We start from the raw sequence: 17,662 nt of genomic DNA on the forward strand, positions 1-17,662 counted from the left end.
CAAGTTTTCTGACAAAAGCCAGTCAATTCTCCTACAGCAAGATCTACTGAAACACTGGCACGTGACCAGAACACTTCACTGCATTTACATACATTGTGTGTGTACATTCAAAACCAAAGGGTGCGTTAAAGACTCAACACCAAAATTTCACTCTGAGTTCAGTGATATCTGTGAGGAAAAGACATATTGCACTGCCCTAATCTTTGATTGTTTTTCTATCCCAAAACAGGATGCCTGCTGAAGGAGACACAGAGGACTGAGACAATACACTTTTTTTAAATGTATAATTTTAATTTGGTTTTGCTTTGTTTGTTTTAAACATTCAAACACTCTCTTTGTACTGCATATTTTGAAATGAAATAAAAGCTAAATTTGAATTATTTGTTTTAATGTTGGGAAACATGGCTATAGGCCCTACAAAAGAACATGGTAGGACTACCATTTTCTGTGGTATATTGGTGAATGATTTTTACATGGGTTTCACATGAAGTTGCAGGTTTACGTGGGGTGTAGGTTTAACATAGATTGTTGATGGGTTTCAAATGTTATTCCATGGGTCTCTCATGGAAATTTTACGTTTCACATGTGATTATTGGTTTCACATGGAAATTTCAGGTTTCACTTATGATCTCATGGGTTTCACATGTGATCTCATGGGTTTCACATGTGATTATAGGTTTCACATGTGATCTCATGGGTTTCACATGTGATTATAGGTTTCACATGTGATTTCATGGGTTTCACATGTGATTTCATGGATTTCACATGTGATTATAGGTTTCACATGTGATTTCATGGGTTTCACATGTGATCTCATGGGTTTCACATGTGATTATAGGTTTCACATGTGATCTCATGGGTTTCACATGTGATCATAGGTTTCACATGTGATTATAGGTTTCACATGTGATCTCATGGGTTTCACATGTGATTTCATGGATTTCACATGTGATTATAGGTTTCACATGTGATTTCATGGGTTTCACATGTGATGTCATGGGTTTCACATGTGATCTCATGGGTTTCACGTGATTATAGGTTTCACATGGGAATTTTACGTTTCACATGTGAGCTCATGGGTTTCACATGTGTTTCACATGCAATCACATGTGCAAATGTTCCAAAAGCACACATTTCCCGTGTGCAAAACACATGTTTCACATGTGATCCACATATTTCACATGTGCAAAGTCACATGTTTTTACATGTTAAATTTCACATGTGCAAAATCACATGTGCATGTGGTCACATGTGATCACATGAGTTTTTGCACATGTGAAGTTCATGTGTTTTTTCTGTAAGGGATCCCAAGAACACCATCCCTACTGTGAAGCATGGGGGTGGTAGCATCATGCTTTGTTGGTGTTTTTCTGCACATGGGACAGGGCGACTGCACTGTATTAAGGAGAGGATGACCGGGGCCATGTATTGCGAGATTTTGGGGAACAACCTCCTTCCCTCAGTTAGAGCATTGAAGATGGGTCGAGGCTGGGTCTTAATGACCTGAAGCACACAGCCAGGATAACCAAGGAGTGGCTCTGTAAGAAGCATATCAAGGTTCTGGCGTGGCCTAGCCAGTCTCCAGACCTAAACCCAATAGAGAATCTTTGGAGGGAGCTCAAACTCCATGTTTCTCAGCGACAGCCCAGAAACCTGACTGATCTAGAGAAGATCTGTGTGGAGGAGTGGGCCAAAATCCCTCCTGCAGTGTGTGCAAACCTGGTGAAAAACTACAGGAAACATTTGACCAATGTAATTGCAAACAAAGGCTACTGTACCAAATATTAACATTGATTTTCTCAGGTGTTCAAATACTTATTTGCAGCTGTATCACACAAATAAATAGTTAAAAAATCATACATTGTGATTTCTGGATTTTTTTTTTTAGATTATGTCTCTCACAGTGGACATGCACCTACGATGACAATTACAGACCCCTCCATGATTTCCAAGTGGGAGAACTTGCAAAATAGCAGGGTGTTCAAATACTTATTTTCCTCACTGTATATGCATGACAAGTGTGATATTCAGATGAGATGAGAAGTGTAATATTAAGTCAAAATATATGAACCTTAAAATGTCTTTTGAAACATTAATCTCATTGTGGCTGTGCTGTTGAAAACACTGTTAAACTGTTCTAGGAAGTTGTAGCCCACTGTAGTGGAAAAAACTTTGAGTGAGAAATGAGAAACTGAGAAAAAAAAAAAAAAAAAAAAAAAACTGACCACAAACACATGGTCATTTCACAAGTCATTTCATCAGTTTTTTTTCCATTTTGCTCTTAGTTTCATCTTTATCTGTCATCACAACTATTTTAGCACTTTTTTTCCCCCAAACATGGCTGTTGAACCCCATGATCCACAGATGTTTGGCCTGATCAAGCTTCTCCATTGTCCTCCAGCTGTTAAGATCAGGTTTCAAGTGTTTGATTCAGAACAATGTCTGCATGTCTTTAACCGAGGAAATTCATTTGAGATTTAAAATGTCAGTTGCTTTTGTGATTACCTTGAATGTACATGAGTGACTAAAGGTCAAACATCAGTCTTTTGTATTAAATCACAACCGGATGGAAAGGGTGTTAAGTATTCTCAATAGCAACCTGTGTGTTTGTTTGTGTCAAGAGAGCAACCATACATTTGTTACTTGATTTATACCAATTATCATTTAATTTTTTTTTTCATTTGATTTATACAATTTATTATATATTAATTTTATTATTAGATTGTTTATTTATATCATTTTAATGTTTTTATATTACTTATTTCCTTGATATTGTTGTTTAATCTTATGATTGTGTGGTTTAAAGAGATGTTTGTCTACATGAGTAGAAAGGAGAATGTCTCCATTTCCAGGTTTTTTAACGGTTTTAAAGGTTTCATTGTTTTTGCTTTGTTATAATAAATGTTGGATTTGTACTGGTCAAATGAAATCTGGGCACTGAAATGCATACAACTAAGATTATTCAATAAACTTGCTAGCCTTCTTATCATCATCATCACTCTGTCTCCTGCTTGCTGTTCTCTGGCTTTCTCAGTTAAACTCTGATAGAAAACTAGGTTGAATAGAGTTTTGGGGACCAGACAAGACTTTCTGTTGATGAGTTTTACTTGTTTTTGACACCAGAAAAATATTGGTTATTTTTTGAAAGGGCCAGATCTGACATATCAAACTGCTATACTCGTCATCCTAATGTTATGGCCCTAAATCTCATTGATGCAAACAGTATCGCCTGGGTTTGGGCCCCTCTTTCAGTTTGCTTCAAGCCCCCTTGGTTCATAAATCGACTGTAACTCTGTTCCACTATTACAGTGACTATCCAACATTACTCATTGTAATTCCAGAATTTAGCCAAAATCATGTGCAGGGCTGATTTACCTCTTTATTTCCTTACATGAGCAGTCTTGATAATGAATTTTGCTACATGACTGATCAAAGACTGTATATTAGAACTATAACAAAAAAATAGTATTGGTAGCACCTGTAAAGACAAAAAAGAAAGAAAGAAAGAAAGAAAGAAAGAAAACATGCAACTGATGCCACCGAAGAGCCCTAATTCATGATGCAACACACAGTATCCTATTATACCATCAAAATCAATATGCTGCCAATCACATCTACTCACTATAATTATGTGAAACAAATAATCTATTTTTGCTTCTAGTCCTTTCAACATGTTTGTAAGTTTATTACATTCATTCATTAAGCAAATGTGTTCACCAAAAAAAAAAAAAAAAAAAAAAAAAAAAAAAAACTCTACAAGTCCTTTTGATATAAGGGCTATGAAGAAAGAGAGAGAAACCGATTCTAAAAATCTACATATTTTAATATTCTATGACTGAACATTGTCATTGAATCAATAAACTCATCAAGGCTGTGGTTGATTCTTCTAAAAACACTGTTAGCTCTTAGAAGTTGTAGTCCACTGTAACACTGAGTGTGATATGAGAAGCTGTGAAGAAAAGAAAAATGACCACAGTCACATAAACACAAAATTTGCATTCCAACCTGAGCTTACTTCGATCTTTATCTCTCATCACTTAGCACGTTTGCATTCATGACTGTTGAACCGCATGATCCACAGATGTTTGGCCTGATCAAGTCTCTCCATTGTTCAGTTAAACTCCTATTCTGGTGTGTCATTTGGATCAGATCTGTCCACACAAACCAGACTAAACCACAGGCATCAGGTGCATCGGTCAACTGACTCAACATGAAATGATTTTCAGCAAAATAACCACAGATGAGTTCAATACAGCAATCAATACAATTGATTCTTTCATATTTGTGCAAAATATAGTAGCAAATGATCAACTAAGAAGATCAAATGAAAGAAAAGGACAGTAAGTGCAGAGACACTAAACATGCTGTGGTTTAATGTACTTCTGCTAAAATAAATGCTGATAAGCAGTCCTTCACGAAACTGAAGCTGTCAGGAGCTAAAAGTGTTAAAGAGCTGCAGATACTTCTGCTTTTCTGCATGTGAACGTGTGTGTGAGAGATGAAGTGTGAAAACAAGAGCAGAAACTGACCAGTGCAGTGGAAACTTTGTTTTTAATACTTAACATTTACATTCATTACATACATTTATATAACATAATCATACCATGTCGATACATTACATAAAAAAAAAACATATATACAGTATATATATATATGAACACACACACATATATATGTATATGTGTGTGTGTGTGTGTGTGTGTGTGTGTGTGTGTGTATATACATATATATACACTCACCTAAAGGATTATTAGGAACACCTGTTCAATTTCTCATTAATGCAATTATCTAATCAACCAATCACATGGCAGTTGCTTCAATGCATTTAGGGGTGTGGTCCTGGTCAAGACAATCTCCTGAACTCCAAACTGAATGTCAGAATGGGAAAAAAAGGTGATTTAAGCAATTTTGAGCGTAGCATGGTTGTTGGTGCCAGACGGGCCGGTCTGAGTATTTCACAATCTGCTCAGTTACTGTGATTTTCACGCACAACCATTTCTAGGGTTTACAAAGAATGGTGTGAAAAGGGAAAAACATCCAGTATGCGGCAGTCCTGTGGACGAAAATGCCTTGTTGATGCTAGAGGTCAGAGGAGAATGGGCCGACTGATTCAAGCTGATAGAAGAGCAACTTTGACTGAAATAACCACTCGTTACAACCGAGGTATGCAGCAAAGCATTTGTGAAGCCACAACACGCACAACCTTGAGGCGGATGGGCTACAACAGCAGAAGACCCCACCGGGTACCACTCATCTCCACTACAAATAGGAAAAAGAGGCTACAATTTGCACGAGCTCACCAAAATTGGACAGTTGAAGACTGGAAAAATGTTGCCTGGTCTGATGAGTCTCGATTTCTGTTGAGACATTCAGATGGTAGAGTCAGAATTTGGCGTAAACAGAATGAGAACATGGATCCATCATGCCTTGTTACCACTGTGCAGGCTGGTGGTGGTGGTGTAATGGTGTGGGGGATGTTTTCTTGGCACACTTTAGGCCCCTTAGTGCCAATTGGGCATCGTTTAAATGCCACGGCCTACCTGAGCATTGTTTCTGACCATGTCCATCCCTTTATAACTACCATGTACCCATCCTCTGATGGCTACTTCCAGCAGGATAATGCACCATGTCACAAAGCTCGAATCATTTCAAATTGGTTTCTTGAACATGACAATGAGTTCACTGTACTAAAATGGCCCCCACAGTCACCAGATCTCAACCCAATAGAGCATCTTTGGGATGTGGTGGAACGGGAGCTTCGTGCCCCGGATGTGCATCCCACAAATCTCCATCAACTGCAAGATGCTATCCTATCAATATGGGCCAACATTTCTAAAGAATGCTTTCAGCACCTTGTTGAATCAATGCCACGTAGAATTAAGGCAGTTCTGAAGGCGAAAGGGGGTCAAACACAGTATTAGTATGGTGTTCCTAATAATCCTTTAGGTGAGTGTATATGTCATGGCATCAAACTTTTCTTCTGAAATTGTCAGCGCCATTCTTGAAAATGAATGAAACCTTGTACATGATCGGCACATCTGTGTTGACTGCAGAGAAAAATTAATTCTGATTAATCACTTCTGCAGTATTATTGTTTTAAGCATGAACCATTTGAACCATTTAGAATTTTTGAATTTTTTACATGTTTATTGTGATCCTGTAGTGTATGACATTGTGTGATTAATTTTGACTAAAGATCAAAAGGTCAAAGGTCACACAGAGAGAGCTTATCATCATGGGATAATTAAACTGATTCTTATCAGGGGTTAATGAATAAAATACATGTCTGAATAATTTTAATCTCCAGATTTAGTCATTTTAACTCTAGTTGTCATTTTAGCTGGAGCGCTGAACATGGTAAAACAACATGTTAGTTCATGGTGTCAAAGGCTTTAAAAACTAATATGTGGAAACTTCTCTTTTCTTTTTTCATGTGTACATTAAATATTAAATATTTTAATAATCTGTTCAAATATAGTTATGTGATTTTGATTCAGATTCAATCTGATCACCATCACCAGAAGCTGCAGTGAAAACGGTCAGTAGGCTATATTATTCAGTGATCTTCAGTGTTTGATCAGAAAATATCAACAGACTTTATTATACAGCAGCTCAATTTCCTCACTGAACTCTGATTAAATGTCTTTAAAGGGGGGGGTGAAATGCTCATTTTCACTCAATCTCCTGTTAATCTTGAGTACCTATAGAGTAGTATTGCATCTTTCATATCTCCAACAAGTCTTTAGTTTTATTATATTTATAAAAGAAAGATAGGCTGTACCGAGTCTTTCCGGAAAAAAACGAGCGGCTGAAGGCGGGCCGTGTGGGCGAAGCTAAAGCTGTGTGCTAACACGCCGAGCTAACAACACACAGAGACATTTGTTCAACAGTTTTACTCACCGCCCGGTTCCAACCACGACCGCGAACCTTTATCATTGTGACTGCTCGATCCTTAAGCATTAGACGATCTGCAAATCCGTCGATCTGGGCTTTGTTTATAAAACAATCATCGTCGAAATGCAGGGAACAAACAGTCTTACGCAACTCCGTTGATGATGCTCTAAAAAAAAACTAAATCCACTGGTTCCTTAACGCCGGGTTCTTTGGGAATCTGTGCAGGGTTGTCTTGCCCTGGCAACCAAAAACCCACTTCTTTGGTGACACTGACTTCCAAAAGCCGAGCAGAGCGCTTTGATGAGGTACTGCTTTCACTCTCTTGCTCTGGTCTACGAGTGCGCACGCGCCCGCGGTTTTCCGGCAGAAGTGCCCTTAGGACCCATATAAGGAAATTCCGCCCCATCTGACGTCACACAGACCCATACTCGAAAAAAACTTTCCGAAACTTGTGACAAACCGGAAGGACAATTTTTGGCACAGAAATACTCCTTCAAACGTACAATTTAATTTTTGAAACTTTGTCCATGTTTAGCATGGGAATCCAACTCTTTAACAGTGTAAAAAACTCAGTATGCATGAAATAGCATTTCACCCCCCCTTTAATATTTATCATAGTGAAGGTGATTGAAATCCTTATTGTCTACAGAGATAAATGCATGAAATGGTCTCCTCCAGTGGTAATGTGCTTTCAAAATACAAGGACATTCATAATACTTTTTTTTACATTTTGAGAATTTCCACAGTATATTTATTTTCACAGGCTCATGGTGTGGTTAGTACTGTATCCTGGGCTGTTCACCCCTGCTGGTAGATGTTGTAACTACACGTATTATCTGGGAACATGAGACATCTTCCTTCTTTGATGAAAATTCAAACCTAAATGTGTAGTCTGATAAAATTAAAGTATTTGCAAGCAACATATACAATTGCAAATATTTCAATATATTAGGCTATTATTTTATCAGTGACTAATATATATTTTTGGATGCTTTCAGGGTGATGTCACCCATGCTGCTTAAAGGAGAACTCCGGTCAATTTTAACATTGAGCTCATTTTTTTGTAAATTTGGAGTGCTGTCAATACAGAGAACAACGACAAAAATCGGTGGTGCGCGTTGCGCACCGTGTTATCCTCTTTTTAAAATTTGCACCCTGTTGACTTTAATGGGGCAAGTTTTAAACCTGCTTTTAGCCTCTTAACATCCTTGATGTGTCATTACAAGTGCACAGGTCATGTGAGTGATTCCTTCAGAGTGAACACGAGTGAATCTGACTGCAGTAGATGTGAAAGATATTAATAAATATGATGTTATTTCAGCCAGCGCAGATACCTGTATTTTCTTCCTGTTTTCGGTCGAAGTCCATAGTAATCGATTGTCGAGTTCACGCGCGTGATCATAGGTAACTAAACCTATGCGTGTGAACTCGACAATCGATTACTATGGGCTTCGACCGAAAACAGGAAGAAAATACAGGTATGTGCGCTGGCTGAAACAACATTATTTTTATTCATATCTTTCACATCTACTGCAGTCAGATTCACCCGTGATCACTCTGAAGGAATCACTCACATGACCTGTGCACTTGTAATGACACATCAAGGATGTTAAGAGGCTAAAAGCAGGTTTAAAACTTGCCCCATTGAAGTCAACAGGGTGCAAATTTTAAAAAGAGGATAACACGGTGTAGGCAACAACGATTTTTGTCATTGTTCTCTGTATTGACAGCACTCCAAATTTACAAAAAAATTATATCAATGTTAAAATTGACAGGAGTTCTCCTTTAAGCTCCCCCTTGTGACTGAATATCGTCACCTTCCTAAAATTATTGCCCAAGTCATTTGACTCAGCTCCACACCACTTAGGATGCGAGGGAAGGCTGCAAGGGAAGAGGACGTAGGAATTGAAGGAAATCTTATTTTTAGATTAGAATATTCTTGATCACTCAAGCGTAACTGTCTTCAGCTGTGCTCAAAGGATCTGCCCTTATGTTACTGAATTATTTTTTTTATTTTTATTTTTTTTAAAAGAAATTCATAAATAATAATAATAAAGCAGGATGCCCTTGCTCCCTGGCTCCATACGCTTTCTCCGACGGCTTGGACTGATGACTGCAGAGCAGCCCTGGAGAGTTTGAAGTCTAACTTGGTAAGCAAGGTTTTGCTTACGCACCCAGATTTTTCGAAAACCGTTTCTGTTGTCTGTGGATGCCTCCACTAGTGGGCTTGTGGCCGTTTTGTCACAAGTTCAAGATGGATGTGCTGTGGCAAGGCCCATTGTCTTTGCGTCTAAGTCTTTAAATCATGTGCAGTCAAGTACCCAGCACACAAACATGGGAGCATGGTGCAGCCATTAGAAGTATGTCGTATGTGCAGCATTTCGAGAGTTTGGCGGACGCAGAGCAGAGTGAGCACCGTAGCCTGACCCATAATGAATTGCTGGAAAAACAAGGTTAGGATCCTACAATTGACAGAGTAAAGCTATTTGTGGAGAGAGGAAAATATCTGTCTCGCAGAGAAAAGTGTTTGAGTCTAAAAAACTGTGTAGATACTTATCAATGGGGTAAACTTACCTTAAGGTTGGGTGTTTTGCGCAGTTTCTAAGAATCCAGTGTCTAAGAAAAATACTTACCAGTTTGTGGTGCCAACAGCTCTTCGAGGTACTGTTCTGAAGTGGGTGCATGATAACGCTGGTCATCAGGGTCAGCATCGCACTCTGTGGTTGGCTAGGCAGCAGTTCTTCTGGGAGTCTATGGAGGAGGACATTAAGACATACGTTAATGAGTGTAAGAGGTGCATTTTGAGTAAGAGGCCTGAGCCAGAGGCAAGGACTCCGCTCGTGTCGATTCACACGATTGCCCCTCTTGAAATGGTATTGTAAGTTCGTTGTTGTGGGAAGAAGGAGGCGGGAACCGGCGAACATTCAACAGACCTTAATACTATAAATAAAACAAATACCTGCAAGTCCTGCTCGCCACAGGTGTGTATTGACTTTTGGTCAGCAGAGGATTTTAACAACAAGATGGTGTTGTAGTTTAATTCTTTTCAGGGGAATGACTTCAGAGATATTTGATGCCAGAAAAATTAGACTTTATTAACAAAACAAAGCCGAGTGCCCCTCTGCAGAAAGACCCTCCAGCAAACGTATATACCTACATCCTTCTCCCAAGTATGGTAATGCATTCTATAGATTATTTTGAGAAATAGTTTGTACCATGTGACTTTACTGAAATAGAATTTTCTGCTGTAACAACACCTCGTGCTCTCAGGTTCCAAAGTCAATTCAAAAGTCACCCCCAGACAGAAAGGAAATAATAGTGTACAAAAAATAGTTAAATTACTTATTTTCTAAATAATAAAATCTTCAACAACGGTTGATGTGTTAATGGTCACTGACCATTTCACAAAGTTTGCTTGTGCTTATGTGTGTCTGAACCAGACTGCAGCAGAAGCTGTTGCACGTGTCTTGTGGAACATGTTTTTCTGTATTTATTGTTTCCGGGACAAATACAATCCGACAGGGGTGCAAACTTTGAAAGCTCCCTTATGGTCGAACTGTTGAGATTGTTGGGTGTGGGAAAATCGCACACATCCCATGGGTAACGGACAAACAGAGAGGTTCAACTGTACCCTGGGTGATATGATTAATTCACTGCCTCCAAGATCTAAAGTCAAATGGCCGCATATGTTGAATACTCTTTCTTCACAAGTAGCCTATGTTCAGTCTTTTGAGAAAGACTTGAGGGAAGGAATGGTAATCTTACAAGAATATGCTAAAAGATTGCAAGCCAAACAAGTGGAGTATTATGATTGAAAGGGTAAAGGTCATTCTCTTGAGTTGGGTGACAGAGTACTCCTTGCGAATAAAGGTGAACTCGGGAAAAAGAAGTTAGCTGACTGATGGGAAAAGGTGGTGTGTGTTGTTGTGGGAAAAAGGGGTGCTCTGAACACTTACCAGATAAGTAATCCAGGGATAGGTCACACCAAGACGGTACATCGTAATCTATTAATCCCTGTCAATTTCCTGCCGGTGCCAGCTTGGAATGATGGAAGTGATTGTGGTGATAGTGTTGACGATTCCACTGTCTGTCTAACCTGTGACGGAGATGATCAAACTCAGTGATCGAACCTCTCGATTGGTGTCCGATCTTAATGCCACAACAGAAGTGACACAGATAGAGTCTGAGGAGTGCTCTAAAAATGCAATGCTGTGGAATGTGCAGCTGAGATGGACAGAGTACCTGTTTGTAAGACAAATTCGGACTTTGTCTGTATGTTCATTGGTGTCTGATGATTTTTCTGTATCAGCAGTTCTAAGTGATGAGTACTTCTGAAATTGACGAGTGTACTTCAACTGTAGCAGAAACTCCTATGACAATGTCAAGTGTGCAAGATCATTGGGCATTTTATTTTTAAAGAAGTTTGCATCCTCCTATTAAAAGGTAATGCATGTCGACTGAAAAAAATCACTTTATTGCTTCTGGATTCTGCATTTATTTACAGAAATATTTATATTTCAGAAACTTAAAACAAGTACTAGAGAAACTACAAGGCCATTAGAAAAAACTATTCGATAAAAAGAATGAATTGTGTTAATCAGTGAATTCATATTCAAACTTTAATCTCATCATGGCTGCGGGTGTTTCTTTTGAAAACACTCTGTAAAACAGTAGGAAGATGCTGTGTGTGAAGGCAGAACTGAGTGTGAAGCTGAGAAGAAGAAAAAAATCTGACCCAATCGCAAAAAATAGATGTGTGAACTTTAGTCCCTTCAGTTTATTTTCCACTCTCCTCTTAGCTTGATCTTTATCTCTCATCATGACTATTTTAACACATTTTGGCATTCATGTTTGTTGAACCCCGTGATCCACAGATGTTTGGCCTGATCAAGTTTCTCCATAGTCTTTTTATCTGCTGTTCCTGAATCAGTTGTGTCGTTGGGTTGAGATCTGTGCACACAAACCACACTGAACTAAACCACAGGCATCAGCTGCATCAGTCAACCGACTCACCACAGCTTTACAGTAAAACAGAGTTCAATACAGCATTCTGAACGATTTACATCAACAAAACATGCGTTTCTGTGCAAATATAAAAGCAAGTGATCAACTGAGAGCTGATGAGAGCGAAGAACTATAAGTGTAGAGACACTTTAACCGTAAACACTGCGGTTTAATGCGCTTCTGATAAAACAAACATTAATAAACAGTGTCACGTGAATCTGAAGCTGTCAGGAGCTAAAAGTGTTGAAGAGCTGCAGTTACTTCTGCTTTTCTGCATCTGAACGAGTGTGTGTGAGAGATGAAGTGTGAAAACAAGAGCAGAAACTGATCAGTGCAGTGGAAACTTTGCTTTTAATGCTGAACAATGACATTCAGATCTGCTTAATATATCATAGTCATATTATGTTGATATATAACATTTTTAAATAATATAGCCTAGAACATAGCTGTGTTTATTGTGATCCTGGATGTCACTGTGAATGATTCAGACTAAAGGTCAAAAGGTCAAAGATCTCACAGAGAGCTGATCATCATGGGACATTTCATATTTATCAGCAGTTTATGACCAATATACATGAAACAGAATATTTTTTGAACTTCAGATTCAGTCATTTGAACTCAGTTTAATGGTGTACAGACAGTACGTCTCTCCTAAAGACCCTGCTGGAGCGCTAAAGACTGAAAGTGTATATTAAATATATTTAATATTTCAATAATCTGTTAAAAAAATAGATGTGATCACAGCCCCATCATCATATTTTTATTCAGATTCAGTCTGATCATCATCACTAGAAGCTGCTGTGAAACTGTCTGTATATTACTCAGTGATCTTCAGTGTGTTTGATCAGTAAATATATACAGATTTATTATACAGCAGCTCAATTCCTCACTGAACTCTGATTAAATGTCTTTAATATTTATCATACTGAAATCATTGATTCATGAAATGGTCTCCTGACAATGTGCTTTTACTTTTTAACAATTTGATGATTTTCACAATATATGTGTATTTATGCCTCATGGTGTGTATTGTTTTCTCTTCTGGTTAGTATTGAACGGCCTGTTCGCCCCTGCTGGTAGATGTTGTAACTAAACATATCTAATAACACAAGGCATCTTCCTTCTTTGATGGCCATTCAAATGTAAACGTGTAGTCTAGATAAAGTTACATATTTAAGTAACATATATTGCAAATATTTCAATATATTATATTTTACCAGTGACTAATATATTTAATATTTAATATAATATAATAATATATTTTATGGTTGCTTGCCTGTTGACGGCAACATTGCTCAAAAAGTTGCCCAGTGTTAGCCTGGCTCCGCCCTCCTACGTACTTCCGCTCAGTTTTCATTTTCCTTCAGTACGTCTGGGTTTGGTTTACGTCACGACCAAACATTAGCGATTGGTTATGGCAGATCCACAGTGGCTCTGGGCAGATCCAATAGTTTTAAGCTTCAAGGAACAAGGAAGTTAACGCTTGTCAATGGGGAGTGGTCAGACTCTCTGTACAAATGAAATGTACGACAATCTGGTAGGACCAGGCTAGCCCTGTGTATCATCACCTTTACTGTGATACTTTAGGCCTTTAAAACCTGTTATGGTAACTTTGTGAATAATCACTTTGCTTATTTGAATGTTTGTGTATAATATACATATGTCCTCATGTAGGACACCACCGCCATATTGTCTGACCAGACTAAGATGTGGTTCCCTGGCTGTTAGGTCTAGTAAGGGTTTGAGGGACAGAAAAAACGCCATCATTTCCAGGCAGTAAAGGAATAAAAACTTCTTAAAAGTGTGTGGTGCCAGAGACAGTCCGAATGGTTGGACCGTGTACTGTTAGGCCACCCCTTAACGCGAATCTCAAAAATGGTCTGTGATGGGGGGTTATTTGCATATGAAAGTATGCATGTGTTTTAATTGGTGTTGGTTTGTTAATTGGTTCTCTTCTCCTCCGTTCCTGCCTGTTTTTTTCCTTGCTTACAGATTCATTTGAGTTTCAGTTCAGGTTTGTCTAGTCAATTATCTCATAGATTATTTGTTTGGCCTGTGTATTTAAAGGGCTAATTAACCTAAAAATGCAAAAAATCGGCCATTAATTACTCACCCTCATGTTGTTCCAAACCCGTAATCAAAGACATGATTCGTATCTTCCTCTGCGCTAGGTTTTAGTTCTGAATTTTGATTTCAAGGTTAGAATTATGGCCAGTAACAGAAGAAAATGCAAACACGAGCCAGATGCTTTCGGCTACATTTGGGGGTTTTACCACATCGAAATAGCAACAAAATTACAGATATTGAGAAAAAAAGTTTATTTATATATGTAAATTTGCATTCATGTAAAGATCTTTGACATTCAGTGGAGTGAACATATTTCTCCACTTCTTTGCAGACTGTTAATGTACATTTTAAATAAAAAATAAAATACATTAATGTTACATTTTAAATAAAATATGACATTTAACTGCTTTTGTTATGTATTAAAGCTGATACAAATACATAATTTAAAAAAAAAATCATAAAATTTGGTAATATTAGGCATTTTTTGCAAATTAACAGAATTTAATTTAAGATGCATGTAATAAATGAAATAAACATGACTAAAAAAAAAGTGAATTCTTTCTGTGAAGGATTTTTGTGAGTTAATAAATGTGGTATTTGGTCAAGGTTAAACATTATTATATCAATTAGTAATATTAATGTATTTTTTCACTGCTTTCTCTCTCACTGTGACATTTTAGTATAAAAATTCCTAAAAAGTTATAGGCCTACTTTATGCCATATATCCCTTATATTCTTCTGCCTCATTCTTGACCTTTGCAGACATCTCAAATACAGCTCTACTCTTTATTTGATTCTACATCTTTATTCTGTTAGTCTTGAAATATAAATACATGAAACTATATACTATTCTTATACTATTATACTACTATTCAATAAAAAGAATGAATTACTGTGTATTCAGTGAATTCATATTTAAACTTTATGTCTTTTAAAAGGTGACAAACATTAATCTGATCATGGCTGCAAGTGTTTCTGTTGAAAACACCCTGTAAAACAGTTCTAGGAAGATGTTGACCACTGAAGAGGGAAATAACAACATGTGTAGTTGAGAAAAAAAAAAAATCTGACCACAATCGCATCTCGGTCGCAAAAAATAGATATGTGAACTTTAGTCCCTTCAGTTTATTTTCCACTCTGCTCCGCTTGATCTTTATCTCTCATCTTGACTATTTTGACACATTTGGGCATTCATCTCTGTTGAACCCTGAGATCCAGGGGTGTTTGGCCAGATCAAGTTTCTCTATAGTCTTTTTATCAGCTGTTCCTGAATCAGTTGTGTCTTTGGGTTGAGATCTGTGCACACAAACCACACTGAACTAAACCACAGGCATCAGCTGCATCAGTCAACCGACTCGACACAGTAAAACAGAGTTCAATACAGCATTCTGAGCGATTTACATCAACAAAACATGCGTTTCTGTGCAAATATAAAAGCAAGTGATCAACTGAGAGCAGATGAGAGTGAAGAACTATAAGTGTAGAGACACTTTAACCGTAAACGCTGCGGTTTAATGCGCTTCTGATAAAACAAACATTAATAAACAGTGACACATGAATCTGAAGCTGTCAGGAGCTAATAGTGTTGAAGAGCTGCAGTTACTTCTGCTTTTCTGCATCTGAACGAGTGTGTGTGAGAGATGAAGTGTGAAAACTGACCAGTGCAGTGGAAACTTTGTTTTTAATACAGAACTATGACATTCAGATCTAATTAATATATCATAGTCATATTATGTTGATATATAACATTTTTAAAGAATATAGAACATAGCTGTGTTTATTGTAATCCTGGATGTCACTGTGAATGATTTAGACTAATGATCAAAAGGTCAAAGATCTCACAGAGAGCTGATCATCATGGGACATTTCATATTTATCAGCAGTTTATGACCAATATACATCAAACAGAATTTTTAAAAAACTTCAGATACAGTAATTTTAAGTTTAATGGTGTACAGACAGTACGTCTCTCCTAAAGACCCTGCTGGAGCGCCAACTAATGGCTGAACATGAAAAACAACATGTTATTTTTACAGTGTTAAAGGGATAGTTCACTTTGAAATTAAATTTTGGTATGTTTTTAGCTTACCTCAAGGGCATCCAAGATCTAGGTGTATTTTTTCCGCAGTAGTTTCAATTTGGATATTTTTAGGTCAAACCGTTCTTGTCTGTCAGTCATTTAATGCAGGTCTATGGTCACCCCCTCAAAGAGCATGCACAGAGTCCAAATTAAAACAATTCCCCATCGTCCAAATTAAACAATTCCCGGCCGTAAGTACACATTGATGGCCTAAGACACGAAACGAGCGGTTTGTGTGAGAAAACGAACAGTATTTATATCGTTTTTAGCTCTTATATACAGCCACGTCCAAGTGATCTGAAGGCGCGAGCGCATCCCGGTGTGTGACGTGTGCGCAGACTGGTGCATAGATATATACACTAGATGTCGCCTTGGCTACGGCAGTTCATTGGAACGAATGTCTTTAATGCGACATCTAGTGTATATATCTGCGCACACGTCACACAGCAGGAAGCGCCCGCGCCGTCAGATCACTTGGACGTGGCTGTGTATAAGAGCTAAAAACTATATAAATAGCCTACTGTTCGTTTTCTCACACAAACCGCTCGTTTCGTGTCTTAGGCCATCAATGTGTACTTACGACCGGGAATTGTTTAATTTGGACGATGGGGAATTGTTTTAATTTGGACTCTGTGCTTGTGTTTTGAGGGGGTGACCATAGACCTGCATTATATCACTGACAGACAAGAACGGTTTGACCTAAACATATCAAAATTGAAACTACTGCGGAAAAAAAGACACCTACATCTTGGATGACCTTGAGGTAAGCTAAAACATACCAAAATTTAATTTCAAAGTGAACTATCCCTTTAAAGGCCTTAAAACTGAAATGTAGAAACTTCAATTTTTTGAAAGTATATTCACAGTTCAATATATTCCTATGTTACAGTATGTGATCAAGGCCTAATCCTGTTTCTGATATTGATTCAGATTCAATCTGATCATCATCATCACTAAGCTGCTGTGAAAACTGTCAGTATTTTATTCAGTGATCTGCATGTTTGATCAGGAAATATCAACAGACTTTATTTTCCTCACTGAACTCTGATTAAATGTCTTTAATGTTTATCATAGTGAAGGTGATTGCAATCTTCTTTGTTTCCAGAGATGGATTCATGAAATGTTCTCCTCACAGTTACAATGTGCTTTTAAAATACAAGGACATTCATAACACTTTTTTTAATGATATTTTTAATAGTATATGAAAAACACACAATAGTGTCTCACGTGTGTATTGTTTTCTCCTCTGGTTAGTACTGAACGGCCTGTTCGCCCCTGCTGGTAGATGTTGTAACTACACATATAGGAACACAAAGCGTCTTCCTTCTTTGAAGGCCATGCAGATATATATGTGTAGTCCGATGAAATAAAAGTATTTTCTAGCAACATATAAAACTGTAAATATTTCAATAGGCCTGTATTATATTTCAAGCTACTATTAGAACAGCAGCTACAAAATTAAAAATGATTGAAGATGATTAAGTTGCAAATAGGCCTACAGTAATCATTTTAATGCACTCTTGTAGATATGTAAAAGGACAGGATGGATTTCTTCAAGTGATATGTGAGTGAAATTACTTTTAACAGTATCTTGATGTGGACAAAAACACACACAAA

General features: G+C 37.6%; 2 protein-coding genes across 2 annotated transcripts in view; both read left to right on the forward strand.

Annotated features, from left to right (window-relative positions):
• Positions 1–17,662, forward strand: part of LOC311295887 (uncharacterized protein) — a 515,693-nt gene that overhangs the window by 350,219 nt on the left and 147,812 nt on the right. The window lies entirely within an intron of this gene.
• Positions 9,257–17,662, forward strand: part of LOC311294773 (uncharacterized protein) — a gene marked incomplete at both ends in the record, with an annotated part of 25,029 nt that continues 16,623 nt past the window's right edge. The window contains 2 exons of the mRNA XM_084415802.1: positions 9,257–9,347; positions 9,493–9,681. Of these exons, the coding sequence (XP_084271928.1) occupies positions 9,257–9,347; positions 9,493–9,681 (280 nt within the window). The remainder of the gene's footprint in view (positions 9,348–9,492; positions 9,682–17,662) is intronic.

The sequence above is a fragment of the Rutilus rutilus genome (genome assembly GCF_951802725.1).
Source record: "Rutilus rutilus genome assembly, chromosome: 8".
In the NCBI taxonomy this organism is placed as follows: Eukaryota; Metazoa; Chordata; class Actinopteri; order Cypriniformes; family Leuciscidae; genus Rutilus; species Rutilus rutilus.